Genomic DNA, 15,667 nt, shown 5'->3' with positions numbered 1-15,667 from the left:
AAAACATTTGAGGAAATGCTCAAGGAAACTGATATACAAGCCAGGAGTGCCTTCAAAAGCATTGTTAAAAATTTTCTTGGAAATGTGAAAGCTGACAATTACAAAGATCTTGTGACTGAACTACTTACTGCCTATAAAAAATGGGTCGCAACATGTCCCTTAAAATTCACTTTCTGGATTCCCATCTGTACTTTTTCCCCGAAAATTTAGGAAATTTAAGTAACGAAAACATGATGACCGGTTCAACCAAGGCATTTTTGCTATGGAGAAGCGGTACCAAGGCAAGTGGAGTGCCAGTTTGCTTGCCGATTAATGCTGGACATGGTTAAGGGTAAGAATACTTACTCCAAAAACAAAATATCACCGAAAAACTTCGACAGTAACATTTTAAGGTACTCTTTTGTTAATAAAATAATATATTTATTACTGTTTTTTTTTTTTAAACAAAAATCGTCATTGCAAAAAAACTATAATTATAGAAAGATATCTGTATCTATTTTCTGCATTTGTGGCAATTTTTACATAATAAGCACTTTGTTCTGTTCATGCCACAAAAAATAAGTGGATTTTTGTTTATCAGTGTTTACCTCATTTATTAATAGAAATACGATATCGTTATTCAGCATACGATATACCCATTCATGAATCAAAAACTCTTCCTTGAAGTACTATTATAGTAAAGTATTAGCATTGAAAATTGTAGGTCTCTTTAATGTCGCTTTGGCATAAAAGCTTTTTTGAGTTATATCATGCGACTTGAAATCTCTCCTCATAAGAATAAATAAGAGATATGTATGCGCTAATTAAAAGATTTGTCGGTTTTTCTTCTAACCAATCTACCTATAGCTCATTTGTAATAAAATTCTTATCAGAAACAGCCCCTCATTTTTGTATTCTACATTGTCTCTTTTGCTGTCAAAGTGAATTTAATGTTTTTTTGCTTGGCTAAGTAGTTATAGTCTCGTAATAGACGCAAAATAATTTAGAAAATTAGAAGAAATAAATTAAAATGTAATTCAAAACTTTACCAAATGCAAAAGATTTTATTCATCTGTACAAAATAACTTTAAAAGAACTTTCAAAAATTTGTTTTGTGTACTTTTATAAAATGAAAAAAAAAAAACAATTATAATTTTCTATCCCCTAACTGTAGCCTCTCAAAAACATATTACAAATACATAATTTCGCCCTTCGCCTAGACATAGTTAGTCATCATAAGCTAAATTGGTAGCTGGTCTGGCGAATGCTGTCATTTGTCAAAAATAAATGTTGCATAGTTTTAGGGGCTTCCGGAAAAATATTCAAAAAAATTACTTTCTTTATCGCTTGCTGATAATGATGGGCGCCTGGTAACTGGCCTGCTACTTGTCATACAAGTTGAATTTTGCTGGCCTGGCGGAAATCGCCATGGGAAAATTTTAATGCAGAAATGTTGCATAAGTTTAGGGGATTCGGGAAAAATATTGAGAAAAATTATTTCCGCTGCTGCTTGCTATAAATTCTGGGCGCCTGGTAGCTGAGCTGCTATTTGTCACACAAATTGAAATTTGCTGGCCTGGAGGAAAGCGCCACAGGAAAAATTTTACGCACAACTGGCTCAGGGGTTTCCGGCAAAATATTGAGAAAAATTATTTCCGTTGTTTAAAATAATGAAAATATGCATATATGTGTATGTAACCGCTAATGAGTTCTGTGTGCGTTTTGCTTTTGCCTGTATTATCAAAAATGATCATCCAATTGTTTTTATTATATTTTGTTTATTCAATTCAAATTAATTTAATTTAATTAGTCTTAATTGCTAGAGAATTCAATCTGTTTGTATTTTTTCTTCATATTTAGCATGTGTTTGTACACATAATTAATTTTATTACAATTTTAAAATAAAATTAAAAAAATCGTATTTTTTACAATATTATTTATAATTTGTTTATTATTTAAATGATATTTTTAGACCATCAAGGTGCTTGTTTGCTTTGCGTTTGTTGCTTTCATTACATTTGTTGTTGCTATTTTTAAATTGCATACAATTCTACAACATAATTATTTATATTAACAACAAAAGTTTTGTATGCCATGCAGTTTCAATGTTTAAAACATTCTCTTCATCAAGAAAAAAAGTAATTGCTATGTGATGGCAATACACAAACAAACAAATTTATTTATATTCTAAGCGTATATAATATGTATGCACATATATTTTTGTATGTAAAAGAGCGGGATCCTGCCCTGTCAACGAAAATTAAAATTAAGCATTACGTGTTAATGTAACAATAACCACATTACAATCAATTATAATAGTATTTAATAAATATGTATGTATGTATGCATGTGTATGCTCTCTTACTTATGCTAATCAACGCATAAAACACTTAAGGAAAATTAAAATAAAAACAATGTGTTTTACGTTTAACTAAAATCGAGTGGCGACGTGGGCTGCTCAGCACACCAGCAGGCCAAATGCAACAGTGCGCGCTTGGCTGTTGGCGCAGTGCTGTATTTCAGTGTTAACACGCCGAAAGTGACCTGCACTTAGCAAGCATTATAAAAATTTTGTATTTTTTTGTTATTAGTTGGTGCTAGCTGTGCTCTCTTTGACTGTTTATTGAGTGTTTTCAGAATTTTTCTGTCAACTGTTTTTTGCACAATATAACTTAGTTAGTTAATTATATGCGTATGTATAACGTTTGTTGTATTTGTATTATGCATTTTTGCTGTTAAAAATCTATGCTTTTGCGCATTTTGTGCAATACTATTGTCATTCATTAAAACAGTATAAAAGTGTTGAACAAAAATTTGAAGCAAATAAGTAAATTCTGTTTCTGCTTTCAACACATATGAGAGAAATCTGTTTCTGTTTTCAAGCAAATGAGAAAATTATGTGTCTGCTTTCAAGCAAAATCTGTATCTGCTTTCAAGCAAATAGCAAATTATTTCTGTTATCATGTAAATAAGAAAATTCTCTTTCTGCTCTCAAACAAATAAGAAAATTCTGTTTTTGCTTGCAAACAAATAAGAAAATTCTGTTTCTGTTTTGAAGCAAATAAAAAATTTTTTTCTGCTTTCAAGAAAATAAGTAAACATACAGTTTTGCTCTAGTAAAATGTGTCAAAACTGTCAGCTGTTCGTCTCAAACGTACATGCAGTTTTTATGCAAATTTTTCATATCATTAAATTATTATTTTTATACACATAAATTATTTTGCATCTAGTTTTAAATATTTTCATTTTCATTTCCATTTTCACTTTGAATTTGTTTTTGTTTTGCTTGTTTTTTTTTTTAACTTCTACACATACACATGTAATTATGCTTAAAACGCCATTCAACTTAAAAGTATGCGAAGACTTATTTGTGGTGGAAAGGAAGTGTGGAAGCTACAAATTCAACACACCGCCCAGCAGGTGGGTGGTTTTTCATTTTCATTTTCAATTTTCAATTTCAATGCAATATTTAATTTCATTTCACTATTATTCTTAACATTATTATTTTGCTTTTGCTTTTGTCTCATAAACAGTATATTAAACTACTCACATTTTGTTTCGGTTCGAATATTTTATATTACAGTATTTTCACTTTTACAAATTAGCCTTGCTTAAGTTGCTTCTAATTTATATATATATATCTTTTTTATATTTAAATAATTAAAAAATGTTGAATTATAAGTTTTCAGTTTTCTTTTAGCTAGCAAGTTACACATTAGCCATGCGTGACTCTTGCATAGCTTCCATTTTATTATATTTTGCACAGTACTAGTATTTTTAAGTTTTTATTTTCTAAAAAAAAAACAATATTTTCTCTGCCATTCCCTAGTAAATTCGAGTTCAACACTTTAGCTTTTTAGTCTTGCTTTTCCTTTTAGCGGGAAAATTTCATATTCTTTATATATTATTTTATATATAAATTACCTTTTGTTGTCACATACACCTGTGACTTCTAATTACTTTACAGCTATAGTGTTGCAGTGTTTGTGTCTGCGTGTGTATGTGTGTTTTGAAGGATGACTGTAATGCAATTATTTTGCAAAACTCGGCTCAATGTATGACACATAATGAGTTTGTAGCAATTATTTTCATATATCTAGAGTTTTGATTTGAGTTTCGATTTGCACTATTGTAGAAAAAATAATTATTTAAATAACAAAACGGCTGTATGATAATCATTACTTCTTTTGAGCTACAGAGTTATAGCATATTACTGTGGTTTACATATTTTCAAGCTGGTGTTATATGAAAAATATTTAGTTTTCTTAAAAAAAATCTTTAAAAACAATTTAATCTTTTTTAGAAAAATAATTGAAATAAAATTTAAAAAAATACAAATAATTATATAAATTGAGTTATTCGGCTACAAATATAGCTTAAGAATGGCGTTTTAAAATCAAAAATTAAAAATTTTTTTTTTTTTAATTTCGAAAATGATATTCAAAAGAGTTTTTGAAATATATAATTAATTGATTATAGATGCAAATAGTTATTTTTATAATAAATTAAAAAAAAAATTGAAGTTTTCAAAAACTGTCGAAATGATATTTCAAGAGTTTCTGAAATAACAATTGATTTTAGTCGCAGTATTGAAATTTCAAAAATGTCGAAAATAATATTTAAAACAGTTTTTGAAATAAACAATTCAAAAAAAAAAAATTTCAAAATTTCAAAAATTTCGAAAATGCTATTTAAAAGAGTTTTTCAAATAAACAATATATTGATTTTATATGAAACTAGTTGCTTTTGTTAAAAACTTTAAAAAACCTTTCAAAAATGCCGAAAATAATATTTAAAAGAGCTTTTGAAATAAAAAGTTAAAAAAATTTAAAAAACTTTTGAAGATAAAAAAAGTCGAAAATGATATCTAAAAAAGTTTCTAAACTAAACGATAGATTTTAGACGGAGTTTTGAAACAATAAATAAATTACGATTTTTAATTTACATTTTTTGAAAAATATTGATACCTAAAATTCGTTACTTTAAAAAAATATGAAAAATCATATATTCAAATACTATATTTAAATTTTTTTTCTAACATAAATGTCTATCGATTTTTAAATTAAAATGTGAAACTTGTCGCTATATTTTTGGCGTATAAAAAATTTTGAAAGCAGACGTTAATTTTAAGAAATATTTTAGCTTAAACACAAAGTAAGAATTTTATTAAATTAAAAAAAAAAAATACGAAATAAAGTTTAAGTTGGTTTAATTATTTAAAAAAATTAAAAAAACTAAAAAAACTGAAAAAAATAATATATTTTAAATATAATATTAAAAACTACTCAAAATTATCGTTTAATTTATTTAAAAAAAAAATTAATAACAAAATTAACAAAAAAATTTAAAAAGGAAATACAAAAAAATAAATCAATTTAATAATATATTTAAAATATAATATTAAAAACGGACTAAATTTTCTTTTAATATAATTATTTCAAAATAAATTTTTTTTTTGGTAAAAATCAAATTACAAAAAAAAAATATTTTCATATAACACTATATTTAAATATTTAAAAAATAAAAATTTTGTAACATTAAAAAAACACGAACAAATGTTATTTAAATTTTAAGAAAATAAATTGAATTTTTCTTAAGTCAAGAATTTTCTAAAAATTTATAGAAAATATAAAAAACAAGAAATATCATAAAATAAATACACAAAATATTTGACTTAAAATTATAAATAAAATAAAATATGCTTTAGATTAGACCAATATTTGCACACAAAAAAAAAATTATAGTTTCTTTTATAGCATTTCAGTATTTTGTATTTCTGTAATTCTTCAAATTCAATTCGTTATAATTTTCAATTTCCAGCATTTTCACTTAATAAATAACATTGTTATACAAAAATAAATAAAAAATAATTAAAATTATAAAAATTACATTTTTGTAGAATATAGAGAGTTCATAAATTACATAAGTAACAGCTTGAAAAATATATAAAAATGCGCTTTCCAGAACACATTTTGTGTATAAAATAGATTTTATAATTTTTTCTAATTAATGCCAGCGCTCTTTGTCACCTTGTGCGCTTCATGCTTCATTCATAGCTCAGTTGCGCAAGTATAATGTGGAAATTTTTGCGAACAATTTCTTCCGACACATAGTTTATGCTACTTTTTATCATTTTTTATCATTTTTTCTATTTTTGCATTTACCGTTAAGTATGTAGTATTATATAGGCTTGCGTCAAGTGGTTTTAAAAGAGTCAGTAGTTTTCGCAGTCAAGTCGTTCATTGCAACTTCAGCCATTTTGTGTGTAAATATTTTTTATTTGTATTTTTTGAAATAATATAAGCGTTGACACATTTGTGTGCGTGCATGTTATGAGTTCGAAATTAAAATCGCAACAGACGTGCGTGTGTCAGTTATAACGCTACAGGTGTGTTCAGCCGCTATTAAGTTAATATTTTCCATTTTCAGCATGAAAAACTTTTAAAAATTTTTTGTTTTTGTTTTGAATTACAACCTTGCGTTTCGTCTTGTGTTTATTTGTTATGCTTTTCTAGTTAATTTCGCATATGTGTCCAGCAATGCTTTGGTTAAATTATGTTTGAATGGCAAGCGTGAGCTTTTTGTGGTTGAAAAGTAGCTACCATTTTGTCTTAACTGTATATTTTCAAAATTGTTCTAATTGCAAATGAATGAAATTGTAATGCTGCAGCGGATTTGAAAATTTGAAATTTTTTTGCTAAATAATTTTTTTGTGTACATTTTGTTTTAAACCATATTTTTGTTTTTATGAAAAGTTTTGTTAAATCATTTCTTATTTTTGTGAAAATTTCCGCATATAGGTGTGGTATGAAATTATATATAAGTATTTATGTATGTTTGCTTGTAAACATGCGCATGTCTTTGTAGTAGTTGCATTTTGTTGTCATACATTTGTGCTGAGTGTCTTGTGTATGTAGGTGTGTGTGTGTGTGTTTGAGTGCTTTTTGCATGCTTTGCACTCCGTGTTTCATTGTTTCTTATTGCTTTTTGGCAATTTATTTTTTAGTTTTAAAGTAAAATTATCCATTTGCTTCATGTATTTACCGTTATATGTATGTATATGTTGATTTTTATACTTTTGTAATTTTTTTTCGCTTCTCTTTTTTGTCTTGGCTATGCTACTATGAAATTTCTAAATTTATATTGTATGTATGTATGCTTTCATTTGCTTCCTCCCTATGTCTTCCTTTTTCAACATTTTGTCCTTCAACTCAGCTCGTTTGTTTTGTTTTTGCTTTAGTGTTTTTGTGTATTTTTTTGTTTGCAAAAAATTGCATTTTTTATAAATTTTGAATTTTATTTTATTTTTTTTTTTGGTTTTTTTGTATTTTTTGGCATTTTTATTTTAGTTATTTATTTCACTAGCTGCTTGTAGTTGGTTTGTTACTAACGTATTAGCAAAAAATTTTGCGCCTTTTCGGTGATTTTCTTACATAGTCCCGCTACTCTCCGTCACATTCCACCGTGATGGCTTTGATTCTCACTCCCCGACGGCTTGTGCTCACCCGCTGCCGTCGTCACTGTTGCGGCTTCCGGTTTGTTGTGCTCACTCTCATCACACTCTTCCAGTTCGGCTAGATTCTCTTGATCGGACTCTTCAAGTGTTACCTGCAGCAGAGCGTTAAAGAAAATTAATACGAGTTCACAGTTTTGGCGGCGATTTGCAGCCACGAAGAGGCGCAGCGATTTCATATGCACTTTGCATGAAGTAATGAGGCAATTTTCAATATTTTCGTATTTTTTAATATTTTTTTAATATTTAGTTGAAATATTTCTATGTTTGCATATGAAATGCTGCAGCTCTGCGCGGCTGTCAATCGCATTTTGTTTCAATGAGTAACGCACTACTGTTTCTATCTGCGGCCATTGTTGTGTTAGTGTGACTACTTGTATATTATTTTTCTACATTTTTTTCTAGTTATTTTCTCAGCAACTCACTTGAAATCGTATCTTATCGTCGGAGGGTTGATCGTCGGCCGCCGATGGTGGTGGTGATGGTGGTATCATGCTCTGATAATAGTCTCTATTCTCTTCAAGCGTATCAAGTATATCCTGTGCATCGGGATGCACCAGATCGGCCCATGTCTCCCACAATGGATGCACAATATAATCGATAAATCCGACCTGCGATTTTTCGATTGTGGCATTATGACGATCACACATGGGACTAATGTCCATGCCCGATTCACGTTCTTTATCGCCCTGCAAAAAGAACTCCTCCATAAGTAGGCTGACCCAGCGTTTGTACAATGGCAACGGTTTGGTTGGATTACTTAAATCGGCACAATGTACCAGATTTTCGAGCACCTGAAAATGGGAGCGCGTGGAAAAAGCACATTAGTAAATGTATGTCTGATTATTTACACTGTCAAAAATATATATACTTATGTATTTATAGAACAGAATTTATCTTTAACTTTAAGAGGTCATATTTCAACTTTTTGTGTACATTTCTGCAGAAAAAAATGAAGTTCTACGTAATAATAAAATAAGCTTAATAAATACTGCAAATAAGTAATTTTAACAAATAAATATGCATAACTAAAGTCTTTAATCTATAATATTCAATTTGACTTTGAATTTATATTATAAGTCGCATCTTACCTGTATGCGATCGGTGTAGTTGTCCAGCAATAGCACACCGGAGCCGGCGACCTTTTTCGTCTCGACCATAGTCTTTAAATCGGCCAGCAAGCTCATGTGTTTTGACATGTCTGTTGAGAGGACAATATCGATAACCATCTTCCTTAATGTTTGGCGTTGTTTCCTAAAACGAATTAATAGAGATATTAGTTCCATATATTGTATGTATTTCATATTATTTAGAAAGGAAGCACAGTGAGATAAAATTGCAGTGTCAATTGGAGAAAGGTTCGGAAGTAATTATTACGCAACAAGGCTGTTGAATCTACCATATACTTGAGGCACTAGGGTCGAGCCTGAAGGTACATAAACTGTGTTATTGATGATTCGAGCGGTAGGAATGAGAATTTATTGAATTTCACGACTTACTTTAATATTTTATATAATTACACTCTGTCATAATTTAAAAGTTCCTGTCGTAGCAAAATAAGACAGTAAGATGCCCATCGATTTTATTTACACTATTAAATTATAACTTATATGGTAGACTTAAAGGTTTAATTGAGAATTAAATAGTTACATATATTCTTTTTAAATCATACTTACTTTTGCATATTACAGAATATATCACATCCTTGATTTTGTAATAATTTAAAGGCAACTGCTAAATGATGATTTTCCAAAACAGATTCGTCATTATACATTAAGGCTAATTCGGAACCTAGAAGAATGAAAATAATATAATATATTAATAAAATTAAGTTGAATGTACTTGTAATAAGAAAACACGTCAATTTCGGTTGTACCAAAGCTATAATACTGAAATAAGAAAAAAAGGAAAACTTGATTTTGGTCGGTCAGTTTTTATGACAGCTGCATGCTGTAGAGAGTCGATCTGAACAACTTCTTAGGAGATTGAACCGTTGCCTTAGACAATGGCTCACGGCAAGTTTGGTCAAGATATCTCGTCAAATAAAAAAGTATCTATACAAGCAATTTATGCCGATCTTTCTGTTTTATGGCAGTTGTATCCCATAATGATCTGGTATTAAGTGAGCAGTTTTTTTTGGAAAAATACAAAAATTAAGGGACAAGTTCGCATATATACAGACGGATAGACGGACTCACCTTGTCGCGCTATATGTTATGTTTATATGTTTTCCTATGTTATATGATTGTGGTTTAATATACTCTGTTTAAAGTAGAAAAAGGGAGGTCCATTGAGTATTTTCTACCATTGGTGTTCTAGATAACAGAGTTTCAGAGTCAAAAATGATGTAATCTATAAGGTATACTTAAAATAACTCAATTAGTGAAAGACAATGTCCTCTGCATCGTTGATGTTTCCAGGTTTGGGTATTAAGGAAGTTCGTAGTGGGTAAAGATTATTTTGAAAAAGACAGCTAATTCTTTTCAAGAAAGTTCGCTTTCAGCTAAGCGGAATGTCGCATATGAATATTGGTATTGATACCTGCAAACGATCTTCGAGAAGCCTATGTATCCATAAAGTTTCTACATTTATGGATTATATGTATAGAAAATATTTTACCGGATACTGAGAAAGAAATAGAAAATTCTCTCTCTCTTAAAGTTGAGGCCACTGACTCCGAATTTCGGCAGTCAATTTTAATAATTTTTACTCGTTGTTGGATCACATATCTTTCTAAGACGGAATGGCAAATACTACTAAAGCGAAATGTCAATTGAGTTGAGTGAACGTCATCGAACTCGGTAATGCCAGTTGGCTACTATGGGGCTGCGATTTACCATGGTGGTTTTGTAAGCGAATAAACGATGTCACATGAATAACTCATTAAGGGCTCAGGGTTGCAAAGGGAATGCCGAGGAAGTCATTTGTAGTTAGGAACCAAAATTTGTCGATATATATTTATAAAACTCAGGCAAATGAATAGAATAACTCCGGTCTTGATCGCCACCCTTACACATATTATTCTCGGTCTTAAATAATATACATATGATAATACTACTAGGTTAAACTTACTTGAATTAACTAAAAATTGATTCGTTAAACCAGGATGATCAACATCGTGTATACAAGCAGCAAACAATGCTCCGCCCACTTCCAACGATGTGAATACGCCCTCCAGCGCCGGTGTATTGAGCAGTACATTTGTACTTTGTGTCACATCAGCCGCATGCAGTGAATTGTGAAACGGATTGTCTTTAACATAATGATCCTCCAGAGTAGTCATAAAATTAATAAAAGTTTTCGGTGGTATCATAAGACTGGTCAGTAGTTCTCTACTCTGTAGGGGCATAAGAAAAAAAAACAAACAATATAAAATTAATACATATTTAATTTTTGCATTTTTTTTTTAGTAAAAAGCGTGTGTTACCTGAAATATGGTGTATGCCACACAGGTGAGCGGACGATTGGCGCTCAGATCGCCAATCTTGAATATGTCAATGCCCCACGTGTCGACGTCGCCGAGCAGTGTGCCGAGCGCATTCTCATGCACCGTTTCCACACCGAATGTGGGCAGACGTTCGCCGGTGAAAGAGTTCGTATGGGAGAGTGGTCGTTTCACGCCCGATATCTGTGACATTGGCGGACCACGTGGCGAACGGGAGCGTTGATGCTGAGTAAGCATATTGTGTTGGTCGGGGTTGTCGTCGCCGCGCATCGATGGCAGGTCCAATTCTTGTTGCTTGTCTGTAATGAAAACAAATATTTTTTTATTAGTTTTTTTATAACTACTTTATATTAAATAGTCATATAAAGTTGGCGGTTAAAAACGTTTTTGAAACTAAGATTATTTTTTATTGGTTAACATTTCTGATAAAATACCAGTTACGTTTCGGTTATGTAGAAACAATTTTCTTATTTGCCACATCTGTAAGCTCATGTAAGTATGAATATGTCAATTTTCATATATAAAATTTCTTTCTTTCGTACATTTCGCTTTCAGTGCGTATAATTCTTTCAATTCTCGGAAAATTTCACTTCATAAAAAATGTATATATCTTCATTGTTATGTAAATCCATACCCACTTGAAAATGTATAGTCGTGTATGTGTGTGTGTTTTATATTGGTTGCGATTTTTCTTCTCGTTACACAGCTATTTACAGTAAACATTTTTATATATTTTCCTTGGCATGCTTGCTTTTGACGGTTGAAAGATTTCTTATTGACGTTTGAATTTGGTTGAAAATGCTTCAGATTATTTAACATATTTTAAAATGCAAATAATATTTCCTCAAGGCTTTAGCCACTTACTTATTTATATGTATATGTAAGCGTAATGTATGTAAGCGGTATGCTTAGCGTGGGTGTGAATAAGCTATAAAGTAGGGGAAGCAATATGAATCGTGGCAGGTGCTCAGAGTTGAGAGGAAATTGCATTAAAATCTATCAAATTTCGCTTTACCACCAACGGCGGTTTTCACAAGAAGAATCGATACTGGCTGCCGCTATAATTCGTAATTATGTTTTTCTTGGAAGATTTGAGCTCGAGGTTCGCACAAGAACATGCTAAATTCACATAACAGCAAGCAATGTAATGTCAAATGTTTTGCTGTGATGGATGAAAATGTTGAGGAATGCTGTCGAGTTGATAGTGCTTGGACAGTTATGTTATGAAGAATCAAGTTGATTTTTTGTACGTCTCTTAGTTACTAAGTTCCCTCTTGGCTGTTGTATACTCCGATCTGTATGCACTAGTGGTTTGCAATATCTTCGGTAAATCCTTTAACATTCTTTAGCGATTTTCCAGGATCAAAGATGAGAAAGCAATTGGTCGATGGCAAGCGCTCAAAAGTAAACAGCCATCTCTCCAACCTTTCTCGCTTTCTTGCTGCACGGAACCTAACGCTTTCTCTCACTAAATCCAAAACGGCCATATTCACTAACTCAACGAAAGGGCAAGACTTGTACTTAATATTGCAGTCGATGGCGTTGGAATTCCGACTGTCACTATTGCTAAGATTTTAGGTATGACATTCGCCAGCCTGTTTTCTTTGACCCCCCGCTATTATTACTACTAAAACAGAGCCGCAACATAATCGGCAAGTTGGTAGCCGGCAGCACATGGGAAAAAGACAAAGGAACCTTGTTGGCAGCATACAAGGCAATCTGCCGGTGGGACTTGTAACTACGCCGCACCAATACGGTCGCCTGGATGTAGTGAAATGCAGATGAAGAAGCTACAGAAATGTCAGAACACTGCACTCCGGACTACAATGGACTCGTGATTTCTCCCATCCAACATCTGCACAGTGAGGTTCGCATGCTTCCACTTAAGGCGCATAATGAACTCCTCTCTAAGCAGTTTCTGCTGGAAAGCTTTCGTAGAAATCATCCCTCCATCCGGCCACCTACAGGGTCCTAGTAGTATCAATAGGTCCTTTCTCAACTACGTTGACGACATCGTACAATACGCCGACTTGACTTCGGACGCAACCAACTTCAGACATGCACTGACCGCCATTCCCAGTGGAGACATAAACACCTTCACCGACTCCATCTCAGTGAATGGCGTACTTGCAGTCAAACCACCACTCATTGCAGATGACGTGCTCGAATAGCCGCGCGAATCGAGAGTAACTCTTGCGCTACTTCGTTCTGTGCAACTAGTCCCCGCATGACACTAACCACCTTTTTTCATGCCCTGCTAACCCTACACATCTGACACCCCTCTCCCTTTTGCTCGAACCCCGTCGAAACAGCACTTTTCCTGGGCCATTAACAACAAAAACATGAGAAATACCTTTCGATGTTGACAAAACTTTCTTTTGAACATATTACGAAATCATTCAACATTCATTGTTCCAGGAAGTCAAGTGGGATCTACGACAAATTTCGGTACTTGGGAGCTGGAATAGTTTTGGCCCGATTTGAACACTTCTTGATTTATGTCTCTGGCGCATTTATTTATAGATTTATCGAATAATAGCATTATGTGGGCGTGGCAGTGATCCTAGCCAGTCCATCTACAATATAAAGGCTTCTTGGTTGAGAAGGAACATATTCACTAAGCTTCATCAAGATATCTCAATTTTTGTTTAAGTGATTGCTTGCACAGACAGAGATATAGACAGACATATAGACAGTTTTTCGGAATTTAACTCGTCATCCTGATCATTGATATATATGGTATGCACATAACTCCAAGAATTCTTTGATCCCTTTAAACGTAATTAAAGTAAAATTTATATATTTCGGGCTCATTACTAGCGACTACTTCACTTAGTTCAATCCGAAAATCATAAGACATTTGTTATAGCAACAATAACAAAGACTGTTTAATTGAACTTCATAAATGAAGGCACTAACACATACACAAGTTACAAGTTTGAATAATTACCGCAACAGCCACTAATGTTAACAATATATATTTATATATATACAAATATGTACATATACTGTATTAAGAGTTGGATATAGTAAGAAGGAGACGCAAATTTCCAACCAATACGCTGGTGTCGATTATATACACATATGTACATATACTGTATGTAAGAGTTGGATATAGTAAGAAGAAGACGCAAATTTCCAACCAATACGCTGGTGTCGATGAGAGAGCTAAAATAATGGGTTCATTTAGCTGCCACAAATGGTGTTCCCAAACGCACATTTGTATGCATGTAAGTGTAAAATTGGAATCTTGTGTATGTGTGTATGTAAGCAAGCGTTGCTGCAAATATGCTTTGATGTGACTATATGCATATTTGTTGAGTTAAGTGAAATATGCCAACATATTAGAGCCACTTATGTATGTAAATGAAATTTGCCTCAAAACACAAGCAAGACAAATACATATGCACATATAGTACATACATATGTATGTTTACATGTACATACATTATATGAATGTGTTCAAATTTGTGTATTAAATTTTTAATATGTATGTGTGTAAATATATAAAATGTACATATACGTGCAAACATTTGTCCCGAAGGGAATTGTCGGATTTGCTAAAAAGCAAACTAAGCGCTTGTTTTGAGCGAAAATATTGAAAATACAGACGGTTGAGTGAAATCTGCTAGGCAGTTGAAAGTTATGGGACTCATTTGACCTCTGGCGCAGAAAATTGGTAGCTTGACAAATTGGCAAAGCGAGACTTTAAGCAGTTACTGGTGGGATAAGTAAGTATACACGTGCGCCTATGTGTAAACGTGTGTCTCTTGTGAGAGCGTAAAAGAGGCACTTGGGGGAAAGGAACATATGAGTCCCAAACATATTTTTTGTTTATTAATTTTAGTATTTTATTTAGCTAAATTGCTTAAAATGGTTCATATTGTGAACATGGTATACATATTAGCTATTTATAGAGATTTCTAAAGAGAGCATGCTTAGTAGTTCAATTTATAGACAGACGGACGGCCATGGCACAGCTCGTCATCCTGATCATTTATATATATTTTCTATAAGGTCTCCGACGTATCCTTTTGGATGTTACAAAATAAACTTAATATACCCAGTAAGGGTATAAAAATACGATATACAATAGCTGTTTTTATTGACTGTTTTGGCTGATTTCTTTGACATGAAAAAAAAATCAATACCTTGAAAGATTTGATTATTTATCGAACAACTTTCTTTTCAATTTTTAATTTTGCCGCGCTCTCATTTCTTAGCACTATGAAGTTGGTTTCCCTAGCCCAATATATTGGCGTGTGCGCTCGCTGTTCCACTTGAACGCGCTTTCCATTTTGCATAATAGAACTTGCCACGCAGCAACAGATTTTCGTTGTCATTAGCTTCAGTGCATTTTAAGCACCTGCTACAATAATTTGCTACATTCTTTTATTTATTTATTTATTCACGTATATTTTTCATCGACCAACTTGACTACTGTGCGTTGTTGTAGCTCTGGCTGCTGAGAGTTTTTTTCTGTTTGCAGTGGGCGTGTGACTCCAAAACTTTTTAATAATCAAAATTGTAAGCTTTTACGCCTTTATATTATTTGCTTTACTTCATTGGCCACACAATATCCCGTAAAGGAAATTATAGCGCACCTATATTGTATACTATATCATTCACATTATATCTTTTTAAACGATATTTTACCATTTTATTTCTTTACTGCGCCTAAAGGTAGGCTATATTTTAGTATTAAATGTGAAAAGAAAAGATTTTATTTA

General features: G+C 31.9%; 1 protein-coding gene across 17 annotated transcripts in view; it reads right to left on the bottom strand.

The window, feature by feature from the left end:
• Positions 1 to 7,272: 7,272 nt before the first annotated feature.
• Positions 7,273 to 15,667, bottom strand: part of LOC105224085 (cAMP-specific 3',5'-cyclic phosphodiesterase) — a 686,633-nt gene continuing 678,238 nt past the window's right edge. For 16 of the 17 annotated variants that reach the window (XM_049456782.1, XM_049456783.1, XM_049456784.1 and 13 more), the window contains 6 exons: positions 10,920 to 11,236; positions 10,565 to 10,829; positions 9,169 to 9,283; positions 8,584 to 8,746; positions 7,918 to 8,286; positions 7,273 to 7,587 (listed from right to left, as the gene is read on the bottom strand). In XM_049456782.1, coding sequence (XP_049312739.1) covers positions 7,432 to 7,587; positions 7,918 to 8,286; positions 8,584 to 8,746; positions 9,169 to 9,283; positions 10,565 to 10,829; positions 10,920 to 11,236 — 1,385 coding nt within the window. In that variant the 3' untranslated portion in view covers positions 7,273 to 7,431. Of the gene's footprint in view, positions 7,588 to 7,824; positions 8,287 to 8,583; positions 8,747 to 9,168; positions 9,284 to 10,564; positions 10,830 to 10,919; positions 11,237 to 15,667 lie in introns of all 17 variants that reach the window. The other variant, XR_007422769.1, reaches the window with a different exon arrangement.

The sequence above is a fragment of the Bactrocera dorsalis genome, chromosome 4 (genome assembly GCF_023373825.1).
Source record: "Bactrocera dorsalis isolate Fly_Bdor chromosome 4, ASM2337382v1, whole genome shotgun sequence".
In the NCBI taxonomy this organism is placed as follows: domain Eukaryota; kingdom Metazoa; phylum Arthropoda; class Insecta; order Diptera; family Tephritidae; genus Bactrocera; species Bactrocera dorsalis.
This window is presented reverse-complemented; position numbering and strand designations above follow the sequence as displayed.